This window comes from Salvelinus namaycush, chromosome 34 (genome assembly GCF_016432855.1).
Source record: "Salvelinus namaycush isolate Seneca chromosome 34, SaNama_1.0, whole genome shotgun sequence".
NCBI classification, from domain to species: Eukaryota; Metazoa; Chordata; class Actinopteri; order Salmoniformes; family Salmonidae; genus Salvelinus; species Salvelinus namaycush.
In genome coordinates, this window is record NC_052340.1 from 19,424,390 (window position 1) to 19,444,081 (window position 19,692).

The 19,692-nt window shown below is 43.1% G+C and overlaps 1 protein-coding gene across 1 annotated transcript in view; it reads left to right on the plus strand.

Annotated features, from left to right (window-relative positions):
* The window catches only part of LOC120028416 (elastin-like), an 80,058-nt gene that overhangs the window by 36,845 nt on the left and 23,521 nt on the right, over window positions 1-19,692 (plus strand). The window contains exons 6-26 of the mRNA XM_038973640.1: window positions 6,352-6,483; window positions 6,684-6,821; window positions 9,293-9,334; window positions 9,710-9,742; window positions 10,817-10,861; window positions 11,063-11,149; window positions 11,244-11,291; window positions 14,332-14,394; window positions 14,496-14,606; window positions 16,018-16,065; window positions 16,168-16,257; window positions 16,379-16,435; window positions 16,542-16,610; window positions 16,853-16,888; window positions 16,970-17,062; window positions 17,210-17,245; window positions 17,652-17,741; window positions 17,924-17,959; window positions 18,104-18,190; window positions 18,307-18,342; window positions 18,458-18,499. Coding sequence (XP_038829568.1) covers window positions 6,352-6,483; window positions 6,684-6,821; window positions 9,293-9,334; window positions 9,710-9,742; window positions 10,817-10,861; window positions 11,063-11,149; window positions 11,244-11,291; window positions 14,332-14,394; window positions 14,496-14,606; window positions 16,018-16,065; window positions 16,168-16,257; window positions 16,379-16,435; window positions 16,542-16,610; window positions 16,853-16,888; window positions 16,970-17,062; window positions 17,210-17,245; window positions 17,652-17,741; window positions 17,924-17,959; window positions 18,104-18,190; window positions 18,307-18,342; window positions 18,458-18,499 — 1,419 coding nt within the window. The remainder of the gene's footprint in view (window positions 1-6,351; window positions 6,484-6,683; window positions 6,822-9,292; window positions 9,335-9,709; window positions 9,743-10,816; window positions 10,862-11,062; window positions 11,150-11,243; window positions 11,292-14,331; window positions 14,395-14,495; window positions 14,607-16,017; window positions 16,066-16,167; window positions 16,258-16,378; window positions 16,436-16,541; window positions 16,611-16,852; window positions 16,889-16,969; window positions 17,063-17,209; window positions 17,246-17,651; window positions 17,742-17,923; window positions 17,960-18,103; window positions 18,191-18,306; window positions 18,343-18,457; window positions 18,500-19,692) is intronic.

Genomic DNA, 19,692 nt, shown 5'->3' on the forward strand with positions numbered 1-19,692 from the left:
GCTGGCGTCCACCTGTCAGTCACAGCTAACCACAGACTCTCCAAGGACATGGGAGCGGATTGTAGCTTTAATGATATAGACATCCACAGGATTTCAGACTCACGCCTTATCAGAACATCAGTGGACAATCTCAGACTATCTCACTGGCTGTGTCATTATTAGTGTTGGTATTAGATCATGCCTGACTGTATGCCTGGTTATCCTACAGTATCATCTGTCCACATCCTTCCACATTCTCTATCTATTCTATTTTGACTGGGCTGCTCAATATGCTCAAACAGAGCACAAACCCAGGGCTGGGAAAGTAGAAACCTATTGTGTCCTGTATGTTAGCTCCGTTAGGCTCCACACTAATAATCTCTGGCCTCAATAATCTACCGTGACTGCAGTCTCACACTTCTCATGTTTGGGAGGTAATTCTACTCCAGTGGAGAGAGAGTAAGAGGGCCCAGAGATGTTCTGGTTCTGAACCTCCTATCCCAGGTCTTGCTCTCACCACCCCACCTGCTGTCAGTTACTGTGGAACCCTGCCATGGAATTCTCCACTCTCTTAAATTAAACCCTTCACCAGTCCCAGCTGGTTCCTGAGAGAGAAGAGAGAGGGGGGGAGACAGGGAGAGAGAGAGAGAGAGAAGACAGGCTGAAAGAGAGAGTGTGGGGAGAGTGGATCCATCTTTTTTTTTGGCTCCCTCTGCCTGCTCCTTTTAACTCAACAAGCCTGATGTGCAGAGCCACTGTGACCTGACCTCACCAGACCAGACTGGACTAGATGATGGAGAGAGAGGGGGAGAGAAAAGGGGAAGGGAGGAGATGGGGGGAGAGAGAGAGAGAGAGAGAGAGAGAGAGAGAGAGAGAGAGAGAGAGAGAGAGAGAGAGAGAGAGAGAGAGAGAGAGAGAGAGAGAGAGAGAGAGAGAGAGAGAGAGAGAGAGAGAGAGAGAGAGAGAGAGAGAGAGAGAGAGAGAGAGAGAGAGAGAGAGAGAAATCTCGATTATTGGATTGCCTTACGTAAAATGTACGGTTGCAAGAAAAAGTATCTGAGCCCTTTGGAATTACCTGGATTTCTGCATAAATTGGTCATAAAATTGTATCTTATCTAAGTCACATCAGTAGACAAACACAGTCTGCTTAAACTAATAACACACAAACAATTATATGTTTTCATGTCTTTATTGAACACACCGTGTAAACATTCAAAGTACAAAAAGTATGTGAACTCTTGGATTTAATAACTGGTTGACCCTCCTTTGGCAGCAATAACTTCAACCCAACATTTTCTGTAGTTGTGGATCAGACCTGCACAACGGTCAGGAGGAATTTTGGACCGTTCCTCTTTACAAACTGTTTCAGTTCAGCAATATTCATGGGATGTCTGGTGTGAACCGCTCTCTTGAGGTCATGCCACAGCATCTCCATCGGGTTGAGGTCAGGACTCTGACTGGGCCACTCCAGAAGGCGTATTTTCTTCTGTTGAAGCCATTCTGTTGTTGATTTACGTTGATTTGTGTTTTGGGTTGTTGTCCTGTTGCATCACCCAACTTCTATTGAGCTTCAATTCGCGGACAGATAGCCTTACATTCTCCTGCAAAATGTCTTGATAAACTTGGGAATTCATTTTTCCGTCGATGATAGCAAGCTGTCCAGGCCCTGAGGCAGCAAAGCAGCCCCAAACCATGATGCTCCCTCCACCATACTTTACAGTTGAGAGGAGGTTTTGATGTTGGTGTGCTGTGCCTTTTTTTCTCCACACATAGTGATGTGTGTTCCTTCCAAACAACTCAACTTTAGTTTAATCTGTCCACAGAACATTTTGCCAGTAGCGCTGTGGAACATCCAGGTGTTCTTTCGCAAACTTCAGACGTGCAACAATGTTTTTTTTGGACAGCAGTGGCTTCTTCCATGGTGTCCTCCCATGAACACCAATCTTGTTTAGTGTTTTACGTATCGTAGTCTCGTCAACAGAGATGTTAGCATCTTCCAGAGATTTCTGTAAGTCTTTAGCTGACACTCTAGGATTCTTCTTAACCTCATTGAGCATTCTGCTCTGTGCTCTTGCAATCATCTTTGCAGGACGGCCACTCCTATGGAGAGTAGCAACAGTGCTGAATTTTCTCCATTTATAGACAGTTTGTCTTACCGTGGACTGATGAACATCAAGGCTTTTAGAAATACTTGTGTAACCCTTTCCAGCTTTATGCAAATCAACAATTCTTAATCTTAGGTCTTCTGAGATCTCTTTTGTTTGCAGCATGGTTCACATCAGGTAATGCTTCTTGTGAATAGCAAACTCACATTTTGTGAGTGCTTTTCATAGGGCTAGGCAGCTCAAACCAACATCTCCAATCTCATCTCATTGATTGGACTCCAGGTTAGCTGACTCCTGACTCCAATTAGCTTTTGGAGAAGTCATTAGCCTAGGGGTTCACATACTTTTTCCAACCTACACTGTGAATGTTTAAATTATGTATTCAATATAGACAAGAAAAATACAATAATTTGTGTGTTATTAGTTTAAGCACACTGTGTTTGCCTATTGTTGTGACTCAGATCAAATTTTATGACCAATTTATGCAGAAATCCAGGTAATTCTAAAGAGCTCACATACTTTTTCTTGCCACTGTATGTGGTAACAGAGAGGAGAGAATAGGAGGGCGTCTTTGAGACTATTGAAACCAGACCCACTGTTCTCCGTTACATGAGCTCTTCTCTTTTATCCGTACTGTAGCTACAGAATCAGACCGAGAACATACACGATGACCTGAAGGCACCCGTTTGTTTTGGCAGTTTGTCTGGCCAGCTCCAGTCCAATGTTGATGTAGTATGTGATAGGTACATTGGTCCAATATGTCATTCATCACATTTTAGTTTATGAAGAAAGTATGCTGTGCCCAATACACTAATTTGCTTCAAGAAAAACACCATATTCTACCTCACCAGGTACACATACTGTACAACTGACTGCACAGCTGCAACAACAAGAGATCCCTTCTGAATGGAAATTCTCTGCTAAACACGCTAACACGTTAAACCTATCTTGACACACCATACGTAGTGCCGTTTCAAACAGAGGGAAAGTGTGATGCATTAAACTGCATTATTATCAGTCACCTTATAATTTCCTGGCTCTGCAGCTCTCTCTCTCTCTCCTGTACAGGATTCTCTATCCTCTCTGTCTTGTATTTAAAGTCGTTGACCTTTACACGGCTTCTCTCTGTCTCGGGTCCGCTGCCAATTTGGTTTCCATTAGCCCTATGGTGTCTCTGCTGTGGCTCGGATGTCTCACATAGACAGACGGCCATTTTGGCTCACGTACACTATAATGACCTGTCAGTAATCTGCAAATTGAATGTCTAAACATCAAATAAGAAACCGTGTGTTTCACAGCTAGTCGAGGTCAGGTTGACGCAGTTTCCATGTGTGCGGTTCATTACAACAAACAAACTTGTGTCTTGCAGTTGCTCGCTTCCAACAAGTTAATGTGTGAGCTAAGACAGACATGTTTGTGTGAACTGACATACTGTAATAATAGGCCTCAGACAAAGGCCTGCTTGTTGGAGCTGACAGCTCTGAGTAAATATGACTAAAACAAAGGGCTTTTGTACTGAGCTCTTATGTGTCTCGGTGATACAATCTGTGGAAGGTTGCCAATCAGCAAGGGTCCGGACGGAGCATGTTGCTGTGTTCTCTTACCCTTAAAGAGAAAGAGACATGACTTTGTAGGCATTACGATTACTGTAGCTTCCCTTTCAGCTGTTTTATAGAAGTGAGATCCAGTGATGTTGGAGCCAGAGAAAATTGAGTCCTGTGGTGACTGGGACGGCCTAGCTGTCTCTACTGTCTTTGAACCTGGTGTGAGTCTCTCTTTCTTATTCTCTTTCTCCTTGCCTTTCTCTCTCTCTTTCTCTCTCTCTCTCTCTTTCTCTCTCTCACTCACACACGCACACACATACGTTCCCTCTCAGGAAGAGTTGGTGGTGTCTGCCTTTCGTCTCCTGGTCTGCGATCAGAGGGTTCAGAGCAGCGTAGCAGGTGGCGGTCAACCCTGAGTGCTGAGCTTGTCTCACACAGCCAAAAGAGAAAAAGCGAGGCCGTATGTGTGTGTCTCTCTCTCACACACATATACATACACACACACACACCTCAGACCTGTGCTCCTCTCCCAAACAGAGAGCTGCCAGTGAAACATTCCAACCCTGTGCTGGTCTTTTGTCTCCTCTGAAAGTTATGAAAAACCAACAGCTTTGAGATAGACTGGCTCTCCAACCCCAGGCCAAGGGAGTGTACCATTTCGACTAATGTACGACCCTGTCTTGCCTCTTCCTCAACCCTGTGCTGCCTCCTCCTCATCACCTCCTCATTTCCAAGAATGTCTGTTGGTTGAGCAATGGAATGAGAAGAAGGTTTGAAGGAGGTGGATTAGTCCGAGGCTGTTTAGCTTAGCGTCTGTCTCGCCTCTTCCTCCTCCTCATCACCTCCACGCGTCTAAGAAGCCTGTCAGCTGTCGGTTGTACAACGGGAGGTGGAGGAGGGTGAGGAGGAGGTAGGATTAGCAGAAGGACATCTAGCTTAGTGTGGTGGGGATGTCAACGCCTTGGCAGGACGTTGCCCATGATTGTTTTGACTAGAGGATGAAACCCCAATCCTCTGTTTTGTTCAATCGCTTTCTCCCCTTACATTCCTCCACTCCTCTCTCCCCTCTTTCCTCTGCTTTCTGCGGACAGCTGGGCCATCTCCATAATCATCTCCCTCCTCTCTTTCCTCTCTCCTCCGTCGTTTCTCAGACGCCTCACAGTTGGCTATTCTTCTCACCCCCTTGTCACAGCCTACAACACCTCAAACCAAGACCAAACCAAGATCTCTTCTGGTCTAGTCTGGGTCTTTCACAGAAGTAATTTCATTTTAGCCTTTGATAGATTAAGATTATATGATTTTATATAATTCCCCAACCGTATGCCACACAGCTTTACAGGGATGCCCAGTATTTACATTGTAGGCCTGTATTGGGTCGTAGTCCACTCCAGGGGTGCATGCTTACACCTCATGCCGGTTCTCTCCACTTCATCAACCCAGTGCACTACGACCCCTGTAAAACGCAGTGGCCCAGCTACTGCTAATAGACTGTAAGAATCGTACTAACACTCCCAGTGACTTACTCAGTCCCCTACAGGACCCCTCTGGGCTGGAGGAGGACCCCTCTGGGCTGGAGGAGGACCCCTCTGGGCTGGAGGAGGTCATGGAGTAGGTCGTGTTTACTGAGTAGTCATCTCGACACCCAAAACTCACGTGTGCTCTGGTCAGCTAGCTCCTCAATTTAACATTTTATTTGTTAACTCTGTCACAAGAGACTAACTGAGCAGAATAATGTACCTACTGTCTACAGCTGGACTGCACTGCCTCCTTCCCAGGGCCAGAGACTGGGGCGACCTACTAATGCTAACTATATCCAGGTCATGACTCTTGATTACTGTTACCATATTTAATGCTGTTTAGGTCATGTTTTATCACCTTATTAAAACTTAAGTTCATGACAGTAGGAGTGTCCATTAACTGAATTATTCTTACAGCTATTGTGTCAATGTCAGGGGTGGCTGGCTCCGTGTGTCTTCCTTAGTTATCTTGTCATGTGGAGGATGAGGTTTTTGGGTGGTCTAAGGCACTGCAATTCAGTGCTAGAGATGTCACTACAGATCCTGGTTCGCTTCCAGGCTGTATCACAACCAGCCGTGATTGGGAGTCCCATAGGGCGGCGCACAATTGGCCCAGTGTCGTCCGGATTTGGCCTGGGTAGGCCGTCATTGTAAATAAGAATTTGTTCTTAACTGACTTGCCTAGTTAAATTAAATAAAAATCTTACTGTCTGTAATTGAATGAATTACAATGTGAGGGTTTAGCCACAGGTCAACGTCTGATTAAGGATTGTGAAATATTTAAAGGTGGCGAAAAGACAGAGCATTTCTCGCTGCCTGAGTTTCCCCCTGTTCCCGCTTCTTCTCCCCCGCCTCCCCTCCCGCTGTTTTGTCAGCAATAAGAAACCCAAGCTGGAATATGAATTAATTTATGTATGATTACCATGTGGGAAGAATACTTTTTTCTCCCCATAGAGACTGTTGCTGTGTGCCAAAATACTGTTGCCACATCAGAATAACTGTTCCTCTCAGCCTCTGACTCCCTCTAGTGGTCACAATCTGACATTACCACCACCAGCACTTCTGCAGACCTACTACAGTATATATACAACCAAGTCAAATCTCTATCTTCTATCCACAACCTATGCACTTCATGTGGATCTGAAATTATGTTGTTCACTAACCCTGCCTCATACGCTCTCTCCCTCCCTCCCTCTCCTCTCTGAGGTTATGGGAACCTTGGTGCTGGTGGTGTTGGGGGCGGTGGTCTTGGTGTTGGAGGATATGGAGCTGGTCCTGGAGCCACCGGGCTAGGAACAGGAAGCTTTGGAGGAGGAGGAGGATACGCTAAGCCTGGAGGTACAGTGTGACATCAAGTTCTTGGCCCACCAGTAGTACTGACCCTATGTCTTAGTGCTGTTCAAGCTAATATTATGCTAAATGACCACTTAGGCTACCCATCACTCCTGGCCACATTAGAGCACTTCACAATATGACACAATGAGACACTGAGAGTGTTAAAGGGTTGGATTAATAACCCCCACCGTCACTCTCCTCAGCTGGTTATGGAGGAGGCTCGCCGTATGGAGGCTCGACTTATGGAGGAGGTGGTGCTGGGGGCTTCTTCCCTGGAGGTGGTCTGGGACAGAAGGCAGGACCCAAACCAGGCTATGGGGCAGGAGCTGGATTACAACCAGGTACTGTACAGACAGAATAGATTCTCAAAGCCATGTTTCTCTACTGTACTTCTGTGGACCAGCTTTGGTCTACGACAGGTATTCCAAAACGCAATGCTGTCGGGAGTACGCCAAATAAAAATGTGATTCACATTTTTATTCACATTTTCAAACAGTACATTTACATTTTCCAACGGGGCTATACATTTAAGTGAGGTTTTTTTCTTGCCTGAGTAGCCTTGTTTCACTGCCAAAAACAAAATTAAACCATCTAGTTAATGTTCACTGAAATAACAACACAATGTCAAATACAGGTAGCCTAGTCAAATAATTAACATCCAATCACATTAACCATTACTCTCTCGTGAGAAACCTTCACTCTTGCGCAGACATTTAGAAATGAAACATGACAATTTGAAAAATAAGCCACAGGACTTTTTTGAGCGAGAATAAAGACGACTTTCGAGTAGTAAGACATGTATAAAAGTAACAGATACCATTAATAAAAAGAGTGAGCTACCGAGTGGCTAGGACAGGCAAGCCCCATACCATTGTGGAGGACTTAATTATTCCTGTTGCCGCGGATATGGCAGGGGACAATGCTGGGGGAAAAGGCCAAAAAAACTATACAGACAATGCCTTCATCAAACAACACTGTTTCACGACGCATCAGTGACATGGCAAGAGATGTTTTGAAACAATTACTGTTTCGCATACAAGCCAGTGAATTCTATGCGTTACAGCTGGATGAATCAACAGACGTGGCGGGCCTGGCACAGCTCCTGGTATATGTACGTTTCGTTTATGGGAGGTCAATTAAGGAAGACATCCTCTTCTGCAAACCACTGGAAACCAGGACAACAGGAGAGGATATTTTTAAAGTACTGGACAGCTTTGTGACATCAAATTAACTTTGGTGATGTGTTGGTATCTGTACTGATGGCGCAAAAACCATGACAGGGAGATATAGTGGAGTGGTAACGCATGTGCAAGCAGTTGCTCCCTAAGCCACTTGGGTAAACTGCTGCATCCACCGAGAGGCTCTTGCTGCCAAGGGAATGCCTGACAGCTTGAAAGACATTTTGGACACTACAGTGAAAATAGTTAACTTTGTAAAAGCAAGGCCCCTGAACTCTCGTGTATTTTCTGCATTATGCAATGATATGGGCAGCGACCATGTAATGCTTTTACAACATACAGCAGTGCGCTGGTTATCAAGGGACAAAGCATTGACACGTTTTTTTTAATTGAGTGAAGAGCTTAAAGTTTTCTTTACTGACCATCATTTTCACTTGTCTGACCGCTTGCATGATGACAAGTTTCTCACACGACTGGCCTATCTGGGTGATGTTTTTTCTCGCCTGAATGATCTGAATCTAGGTTTACAGGGACTCTCCAGAACTATATTCAATGTGCGGGACAAAATTGAGGCTATGATTAAGAAGTTGGAGCTCTTATCTGTCTGCATTAACAAGGACAACACACAGGTCTTTCCATCATTGTATTGTTTTTTGTGTGCAAATGAACTCAAGCTTACGAACAATGTCAAATGTGATATAGCAAAGCACCTGTGTGAGCTGGGTGCGCAATTACGCAGGTACTTTCCCGAAACGGACGACACAAACAACTGGATTTGTTATCCCTTTCATGCCCTGCCTCCAGTCCACTTACCGATATCTGAACAAGAGAGCCTCATCGAAATTGCAACAAGCGGTTCTGTGAAAGTTTTATTTAATCAAAAGCCACTGCCAGATTTCCGGATTGGGCTGCGCTCAGAGTTTCTTGCCTTGGCAAATTGTGCTGTTAAGACACTGATGCCATTTGCAACCACGTACCTATGTGAGAGTGGATTCTCGACCCTCACTAGCAAGAAAACTAAATACAGGCACAGACTGTGTGTGGGAAATGATTTAAGACTGAGACTCTCTACAATACAACCCAACATTGCAGAGTTATGTGCATCCTTTCAAGCACACCCTTCTCATTAACCTGTGGTGAGTTATTCACCATTTTTGATGAAAAAGTAAGGTTTTATATGTAAGATGGCTAAATAAAGAGCAAAATTATTGCATATTATTATATTATTATTTGTGCCCTGGTCCTATAAGAGCTCTTTGTCACTTCCCACGAGCCGGGTTGTGACAAAAACTCACACTCATTCTTATGTTTAATAAATGTATCGTATAGTGTGTGTGTGTGGCAGGCTTACAATGATGGCAAAAAAACTACATTTGAGAGTATGCTGACCCTGGTGCTAGAGGGGGTATGCAGCTGCAGGTTGAATGCTTGAAGGGGTACGGGACTATAAAAAGTTTGGGAACCACTGGTCTCCGTGATAGTATTGCAATTTACATGTACATTTTAGTAATTTAGCAGATGCTCTTATCCAGACCGACTTACAAATAGTGCATTCATCTTAAGATAGCTAGGTGGGATGTTTTTCAATATACATTTAGCAATATGTCAGAGCTATAAATCTTTGTTTCTTTCAGGCTATGGTGCAGGTGGACTACCCGGGGGTGGACTACAGCCAGGTACAGTACACACTACACAAGACAGGACAGATCCTTTGTTTCTCAACAATCATTCTATGGGCAATCCATGCAGCGGTCCATGTGATTGATACTATAACTTACAAGTCCTCACGTTTTCAAGTCGTAGTTTTAACCAAAGCTGTACTCCAAAGAGGAGAACCATGGCTTGCCAGTCCCTGGTGCCAACATGTTTGAGAAACACAGGCCCTAGACTAGAGAGTTGTGTGGGTAGAGTCTGTATCAAAGAACACTTTATTGCCATTCAATAATGTTGCTATGGATTTCTCTGTGTTGTGGAAAGCTATAAAACAACCAAATACACATATATCACATCAAACTATAATCCAACCATATTGTTTCTGTGTTTCTCTACAGGCTATGGCGGTGGTGGATTACAGCCAGGTCTAGGTGAGTGGCATGGGTGCCATGTTGGCACCCAAGGTCCCATGACCTATTGAAATCCTACAGTCGCAGCGGCCATTTTAGAACTAGTGAGCTACTTTCTGTATATACTGTACCTTCTGTATCTCTTGTTCACTGGAGCTGCAGGAAAGGGTCCCAAACCACCCAAACGAGGTTAAATTATGTTCCCAATAGACTAGAGACACAAGAAAGCAGAGGTTATCTGATCTAAAAAAGCACTCACTAACTGTAAAAACCTTAAATAACACATACATTTGTGTGCTCACATACTATGAGAAAATGTTTCACATCAATTGCATCCAAACTTTTGACATGATTTATAAGTTGGCGTAGTCTAGATAGTTTAAGCAACAATATTGCCTGAACTACATTGTTTTGGAGTATGTGTGTACATGTTCAATGAAGGGTATCATGGCTTAGCATTATGGAAAAGAGCCTGCACTTAAATATTGGTTGGCAGTCGACAAGGCCCTCAGTCACAGGCCGATATAGCTCTTGTGCAATGCTCCTCAACCCTATCTTGAGTCTTTCCATGGTATTCCAACAAAATAATCCCATTTCATCCAAACCCCTTTCAGATAGAACAGAACAGCAGCATTCCTCACCATTCTTTCTGTTGCCAGCCTTCCCTTGTTTCTCTGAATCTCCTCATTCGTTCACCACATACTAAAGGCACTGCGTAATGTCTGTTCCTTAGAGAGAAGGATTGGTGGATTTTAAGATAGAAAGAGAAGGTTAAATAAATAAATGAAAACTTTTCATCCGACTGCCAAGCCCCCAAGAGCCAGAGCTGACAGCTCATTTCCTGCGTAGGGGATAACCAAAGAGCCAAAAAAATAAAGCATTTGATGAGGCAAGATGAATGCCATGCATTATTGTGTCCTGTGTCCCAAATGGCACCCTATTCCCAACATAGACTTTATACAGACTAGAGTACCATAGAACCTCTGCCTCTCAAAACAACTCTGGATAAAGATTAGCATTGTCCACATTCTTTGATCACTGTGGTGTTAATGATGATGATGATGATGATGATGATGATGATGATGACAAACTCAGGGGGACCTGGAGGCGCAGGAACAGGAGCTGCAGTGCCTGCAGGAGGTAAGACACACACACACACACACAAAGCTCAAATCACGCCATCCAGTCCTACTTTTTTATCTTGACAATATTCAATGTTTTATCATTATCCTCTAGATGTTTAATGTACCTATGCTGATTCACAATACTGACTGGGGACTCACTGGTATATGAATAGTTGCAACTACAGTATGTAATGTCTCTCCCATGTGTCTCTTTCAGCACCTGTTATTCCTCAGACTGGACTACCTGGAGGTGGGCTGGGACCTGGTGCCGGAAAAGGAAAGGCTCCAAAAGGAGGAGTGCCAGGTGAGCGTGGGTTTATGTGACTATGCATGTGTACAATATCCGATGAAGGCCATTGAATCCAGTATAAAATCATTGATTTTATTGGTCTTTGCAGGTGTGGGGGTGCCTGGACTTTACCAAGGTGGCCAGGTGCCAGGACAAGGTGTGTCTCTTATATTCTTCTGAAAGTCCACAGATCAAACCCACATGAATCACAATATATATCAAACAGAGTGTTTCACCATACCCTCCCCTCTAGGGTTGAATATTTTACAAAAAATTCTAGCCTGATGCTACCTGAGCCTGATTAACCATATATTAAATACATTTAATGAGCCCAAGCACCAAAAATCCCATAGATGTAGCTAGCTACAGTGCATTCGGAAAGTATTCAGACCCCTTGACTTTTTCAAAAAAAAAAATACATTACTACCTTATTCTAACATTGACTAGGAAAAACATTTATTTAATCAATACCCCATAATGACAAAGTGAAAACAATAAAAAAAAAAAATTACATAAGTATACAGACCCTTTGCTATGAGACTCAAAATTTCCATTGATCATCCTTGAGATGTTTCTGCAACTTGTTTGGAGTCCACCTGTGGTAAATTCAATTGATTGGACATGATTTGGAAAGGCACACACCTGTCTATATAACGTCCAACAGTTGACAGTGCATGTCAGAGCAAAAACCAAGCCATGAGGTCGAAGGAATTGTCCGTAGAGCTCCGAGACAGGATTGTATCAAGGCACAGATCTGGGGAAGAGTATCCAAAAAATTCTGCAGCATTGAAGGTCCCCAAGAACACAGGGGCCTCCATCATTCTTAAATGGAAGAAGTTTGGAACCACCAAGACTCTTCCTAGAGCTGGCCGCCCGGCCAAACTGAGCAATCAGGGGAGAAGGGCCTTGGTCAGGGAGGTGACCAAGAACCCGATTGTCCCTCTGACAGAGCTCCAGAGTTCTTCTGTGGAGATGGGAGAACTTTCACGAATGACAACCAATCTCTGCACCACTCCACCAATCAGGCATTTATGGTAGAGTGGCCAGACGGAAGCCACTCCACAGTAAAAGGCACATGACAGCCCGCTTGGAGTTTGCCAAAAGGCACCTTAAGAACTCTCAGACCATGAGAAACAAGATTCTCTGGTTGGATGAAACCAAGAACTCTTTGGCCTGAATGCGAAGTTTCATTTCTGGAGGAAACCTGGCACCATCCCTATGGTGAAGCATGGTGGTGGCAGCATCATGCTGTGGGGATGTTTTTCAGCGGCAGGGACTGGGAGAATAGTCAGGATTGAGGGTAATATGAACGGAGCAAAGAACAGAGAGATCCTTGATGAAAACCTGCTCCAGAGCGCTCAGGACCTCAGACTGGGGTGAAGGTTCACCTTCCAACAGGACAACGGCCCTAATCACACAGCCAAGACAACACAAGAGTGGCTTCGGGACAAGTCTCTGAATGTCCTTGAGTGGCCCAACCAGCCCGGACTTGAACCTGATCGAACATCTCTGGAGACCTGAAAATAACTGTGCAGTGATGCTCCCCATCCAACCTGACAGCGCTTGAGAGGATCTGCAGAGAAGAATGGGAGAAACTCCCCAAATTCAGGTGTGCCAAGCTTGTAGTGTCATATCCAAGAAGACTCATGGCTGTAATTGCTGCCAAAGGTACTTTAACAAAGTACTGATAAAAGGGTCTGAACAATTACGTAAATGTGATATTTCTGTTTGTTTTTTTATTTCTAAAAACCTGTTTTTGCTTTGTTATTATGGGGTATTGTGTGTCGATTGATGAATTAAAAAACAATTTAATACATTTTAGAATAAGGCTGTAATGGAACAAAATGTGGGGGGAAAAAAGTGAAGGGGTCTGAATACTTTCCGAATGCACTGTATGTATATGCTCTCTTGAGTAAATAAATGAAACTAGCTCCAGTAGAATAATATTTTTTAGTGTGAACTGTATTACTGTACTGTATTGTATTATATAAACCATGATAAAGCAGAAGAGAACATGTGATTCTGGTGCAGCACACGTAGCCTACAAAGTTACAAGAATAGGCTAGAGAATTTGATTTTAACTGTGAAATAATATAGGACTAGAATTAGATGCAGAAGGCTTTCAATTCGCTTCACGAAGATTGAATGGTTATGAGTCTGAATAAGTAACTGCTAAAGCCTACCGCCATAGTGCATTCGCTCTCCTTTCAAACTACCCGTGAGTTCTACTGGCTGCTGTAGTTAACATTCAGCAAAAAAGAGCTTGTGTCCCTCTTCAAATAGTCTAGTGGTATAAAAAAAATGTTTTAATTATGTCCAGCAAGCTATTGTAGTCTAGCTTATCCTGCATGGGACTCCAAGAACTAGGGAGCATTTTTTAAGGAGAGGCCAGCGGAGCAAAGCTGCGTGCGTATTGCGCATGAGACGGAGGCTATAAATTAGAAGCTTATTATGCATAACCCATCATTAATTAGCTAAATATAAGGCTAATACTGCATTGAATTTATTACCTGAAAGAGGTAGGCTAGGACATCTTTATATAGGGCTATATATCGATCTAGAACAGGACAGTTTATTTTGGATGCGCTTTGAATGGAGTTGATGGCGAGAGAAAGAGAGAAAAACTGCAAGCGAGTGCTCGCACATGCCCTGATTTAAAGCAACGATATTCAAATGATATTCTGTTTTAAAACTCTGCATCTGCAACTAAAATAATAATAATAATCTTTACAATTAAAAAACAAGGTGATCCCTGAAAGCCAGATGGAGATGCGTAAATTAGATGTGCATTTGGTATTTATATTACTGTAGCATAGGCTATGCTGCACCAAATGTAGGCCTACCTGTCACAAGAAAAAAAGTTACCATGATGAGATGATAAGTAGGTCTACATGCATTGTGAACTGCGCTTCATACTGAGATGGGCTGTCTGTCCCCACCCTGAGTGTTGAATCATCATGCAGAGGCCGCAGGGAAGCCATATTTAGACATCACATATCATTTAACGCCATTTCACACCATGCTGTTCACATAAATAATGTATTATAATTTACCAGTTTCTCACAGTTATTTATCCCGGGAAAAGGGAGTGGTTTTAGGCGGTAAATCCCGGTTAATCTCGGTAACCGGGTTCCCGCCATTCAACCTTAATCCATTCACTAGCTAATTCTCTGATCCCCTCCTCTTCATGTCTGCAGGGTTTGGTGGTCGTGGAGTGCTGCCCGGTGTGGCCACTGGGAACGGACTCAATCCCAAATCATGTAACATTTGATTGGGATACCTGTAGCATGCATCTACAGATCACATTGTTTTCATGTCTAGCCTGTCTGTTTGTCTGCCTGATATGATTTGTCCTCTACAGTGCCAGGTGGAGGACAACAGGGACCAGGAGGCTCAGGCCGTGTTGGTTACGGAGGCCCAATGCAGCCAGGAGTATTCCATGGATACCCACTCAAAACACCCAAAACACAAGGTATGTCATCGGACAATTTAATGACTGCTAATGATATATTTTCTACTATCAATTCACAGGTAAAATGTTGATAATGAAGCTACATTTTCCAGTCTTTGCATTGACATCTTGGAATCTACAGAAATGGACACATAGCTAGTGTTAAAACAAGTGTATTGTCATTTGGCGTGTGCAGGTAAACTGGAGGTGGCAATCCTCCATTAGTTACTTAAAAACAACTATGACTATTGTCCTTAAACGTCAATCATCCCAGTGTTTAATGGATGTTATATGTCAGATGTTTGCAGTCATTATAAATTAAGTTGACACACTGTTGACCGTGCGTTGCAGTTCCTTTCCCTCTAGTGCACAGAGTGTCTTATCCCCATCACCCCTATTATGGCCACATGCACAGCCCCATGCACGGCCACGGTCACATGAACGGCCACGTGCACGGGCGTTTCTATGGCTACCCCCCTCCTAGGCATCAGGTCATGTATGGTGGGTTTATCATTGTGAATTGGCTACTGAGAATCGTTCTCTTTTTGAGGCCCAGGTCCTGGCTTTGGGACAAGGGTGTTTTCTTTCCTCTTCAAAACTGAGTTGTTGCCCTTTTCACCATGTGTTGTTGCAGTCACATCATCACGTTCTAGGAAGACCTCAAAATCAGAACGATACATCTACCACCTTCCCCTCTAAGACGCTTCGAGAATCTGAAAAGTGCAATACCTCCGAACCTTAACCCACTAAAACTGTGATTGCTCCTGTCATGTATTGTATGTAAGTTAGCTGCTTCACACCCATTCCCTGTAAGGGACCACCACTTCAATCAATGTCAGTTAATATGATGTGTGTTAAGACAACATGGTCTTAGTTATCTATTTACTGTATGCGGTCCCTCACAGGGAAGAGTGTCATGCAGCCAAAAGCATACAGTAGGTTAGAGCTCTCCTTTGGCCTCCTCACAGATCTGTAGTCACTGACAAATAAGATCTGAGTGGACTGACAAATCCTCCTTGTCTGTTCCGTAGCTTCGTTTTCAGAATGTTTCTCGATGTTTGTAGCAGGCTAGGTCATATCTCTGAATCAAATCAACACCGGTTTGATGAGAAACAAATGTAGCTGTGTTTACACATGCAAAAACCCAAACTGCTTCAGCTATGACCTACTGGGCTCAAACCTTAACAATGATGTAGAACTACTAACCCTCTACATTAGATGTATTAACATTTACTGCTGAATAGAATAGAGTGTAATTGTGTGGTTTTATGTATTTGGATGGATCTGGAATGAATAAATCAGCAATAAATCAATAACTTAAAACAAAGACCGTTCAAAAACATTGAAGTAGTAATTGATTTTCTGACAGTGTGCTAGTGGATATTCGAAACCTTTACTCTATTCCATTTCTTTGTCACCATGGTTTCCACAGGTGGCTATGGAGCGAAAGCTGGAGGAGCTGGAGGCAAACTTCCATTTGGTACAGAAAGTTTTTCAAATGTAAATGTTTTAAGTATTGTGCCTGCATGTATGTGTAATTGTATGTGTGTAGATGGTAGATGGTTCTCTCCACTTGTTTCAGGATATGGGGGCTTTGGTGGTGGTGGTGGAGCAGGCCTTCCTGGGGGAAAAGGAGGTCCTGGATCCAAGCCTGGATACCCCATTGGAACTGGTAGGGATTTGGAGAACACTTACACAAATATATGTGAAAATATATTTTAAAAGCTCTCTATTACTTAAATGAATTGGAAATGAGACCTGTAACTCTGTCTATGTTCCCCCACTCTCTGCAGGTGTGGGGACAGGAGGTCTTAACCCGGCCCAGGCTCAAGCTAAAGCTGCTAAATATGGTAATGATCGCTATCACAGGGCTACTGAAATGTCTTTACTTCAACTACTAACTCTTGAGGTGTTTACTCTCTCTCTTTCTCTCTCTCTCTCTTCACCCACCCCTAGGTGCTGGTTTGGGTGGTGTGCCTGGTGCAGGTGGAGCCTACCCTGGAGCGGGAGGAGCTTACCCTGGAGGTGAGAGAGAGAGAAAGAGAGTGTGAGAAAGAGATCTCTGACCTACTACTGTACCTGTACAGTACCACCAAACAAAACTACTAGAGCTACAGCTACAGTTACTGCAGGACAGCAACATTACTACCACTAGATATTCAGAGGATACAAATGAAACATATACGTAGCTTTTTCACTCTTTTTGTGGTCTATACTGACAGAGTATATCTAAAGATTTTCAGATTATTCATTTTTTTACGTTTCAGGATATAATCCTGCTGCAGCCAAAGCTGCTAAATATGGTAAGAAACATCACTCAGAACAGCAATATCAGAGTTTTAGATAGTAAGACAAGACTTGTGTCTTGTGACCCTCCACCATAGGAGTCCCAGGAGGTGCAGGGGGCGTCCCAGGTCTTGGATCAGTAGCAGGAGGAGCAGGAGGAGTACCTGGAGGGGTACCCGGAGGAGCTGGAGGTACATATGAAAGTAACTGTACAACTTAAAAATCTGATAGACCTCTTACAGTGAGTTTAGTTAGTTCAGAATTCTGCCACATTTTTTTGTGATTGCAGTTTGACTATAAAAATCTGAGTTTCTAATGTATAAACTTTTGCATTTCAGGATATAACCCTGCTGCGGCCAAAGCTGCTAAATATGGTATGAAAAATCTCTCAAAACAAGAGGTGGTACATAGATGTTTTATTTCTGTTCATCTTTAAAGGGGCAAACAGCAGTTGCTACATACATTTTTTAAATTAATTAATGATACTGTATATACCCACATATTCTTGAAGAATATAACGTATAGATGCCTCCTTAGTTTAGCTGAACTGTCGTACCATCAGAATCCAAAATAAACGTGTTTAACTCCTTTGTTTGTAAACCTTTTTATTGTAAACCAATACTGCATAGCCTCAAAACAGTGTTAAAACTATAATGTTGATATCATGGATGGTCAGTCTTGCATCTGTAGCGCTGTCTATATATTTGAGATTGCTTTGTTATTGTTTGAACTGCAGATCATCCCTTTATCTAACTGTTCTTGTCTTGTCTTGCCACACAGGAGTTCCAGGAGGTGCAGGAGCAGGCCTAGGAGCTGGAGGACTTGGTGGAGTACCAGGAGGGGGAGGGGGGGGTGTACCTGGGGCTGGAGGTGAGCCTAAAAGTATACTCCACATTTATCACTAATCTCATCTCAGTGGTGCTGCTCTTTACTGTGTAGATTAAGGACTTTATTCAGGTATGATATTGTAAACTAGATGGTTATATTTGGCAAAAATCTTTAATCATCTTTAGACTATAAAAATCACGAGTGATTAACTTTTTGCATTTTAGGATATAATCCCGCGGCGGCCAAAGCAGCTAAATATGGTAGGAAACATCACCCGTAACAGCAACATCAGAATTGGTACATTGATTGAAATCATACTGTTAACTCATTTAGTTCCACTGTTAACTATCTGAATTTAGACATGCTTCTGACATCCAATGGTTTTCTTGTGTCTCTCTACACAGGACTCCCAGGAGGAGGTGCAGGCGGTCTTCCAGGTGCTGGATCAGTTGCAGGAGGAGTAGGAGGAGTACCAGGAGCTGGGGCTGGAGGTACAGTAAGGAGCACCATTGGGGTGCAGAATGTCATGTAGTTTGACTCTACTGTATGTCTACTGTAATGGCTTGGCGGAATTTCCTTTTTAATGAATTAACGTTTTACATTTCAGGATATAATCCTGCTGCGGCCAAAGCCGCTAAATATGGTAGGAAACATCACCCGTAACAGCAACATCAGAGTTGGTACATTGGTTTTAGCTCATGCTGAAATGTCTGTCCACTTTTAACCAACCCTTGTTTTCATGTCACCCTCCCCCACAGGAGTTCCAGGAGGAGCAGGCGCAGGGTTAGGAGGAGCTGGAGGTAGGCTGAACACCTCTGAATGGAGGAAAATACTACATACCTCTACTACAGTATGTTTTCCTAGCTATAGCTTAAACTAAAGTACAGTCAGGTCCAAAATTATTGACACCCTTGATAAAGATGAGCAAAAAAGACTGAATAAATAATACAATTATTGACCTATGCTCTCAAAACAATGGGGAAAATATATTATTTTATATTAATACAATTGCTCAGAGTGTTCTTGCGAGGATAACGACACTGAGCCTTTGTCTAAAATATTTTATGAGATTGGACATTGGGAGGGATCTTAGACCATTCCTCCTTACAGAATCTTTCCAGATCATTGTTATCCTTAATTTGCGCCTATGGACTGCCCTCTTCAATTCAAACTACAGGTTTTCGATGGGGTTCAAGTCTGGAGACTGAGATGGCCATGGCAAAATGTTGATTTTGGGGTCAATTAATTAACCATTTCTTTGTTGATGTTGATGTCTGTTTAGGATTATTGTCTTGATGGAAGATCCACTTACGGCCTAGCTTAAGTTCCGTTTTTCGATGCCAAGCCCACCACTGGTGTGCATGGCCAAAGAGTTCTGTTTTCATGTCATATGACTATAGCACTACCTGGAGTTTGATCAACAGCATTGACACTTGGCTTGGAACGGGTGCTATGGTCAGATGACATGAACATAGAGCTCTTTGGCCATGCACACCACTGGTGAGTTTAGCATTGAAAACAGAAGCATATGCAGAAAAGTACCTCATACCTACTGTAAAATAGGATGGTGGATCTTTGGCTATCTTTGGCTAGACAATAACCCAAAGCACTAATCAAAATCCACAAAGAAATTGATAATTTACCACATAACCAGCATTTTGCAATAGCCATCTCAGTCTCCGGATTCGAACCCCATTGAATACCTGTGGTTTAAATTGAAGAGTGCAGTCCATAACCGCAGACAAAGGACATCAAGGTTCTGGAAAGGTTCTGTTTGGAGGAATAGTCTAAGATCCCTCCCAACATGTTCTCCAATCTCATAAAACTCTGTGTCTTTATCCTCGCAAGGAGAGGGTGCTAGAGTATTGAAAACAGGTGTGCCAATAATTTTTTATCTAAATCTATTCCTCTGAGCAATTGTCAATTGTATTAATATCAATATAATTCCACAATTTTTTGGGAGCATACAATATAGCTCAGTATTTGTATTATT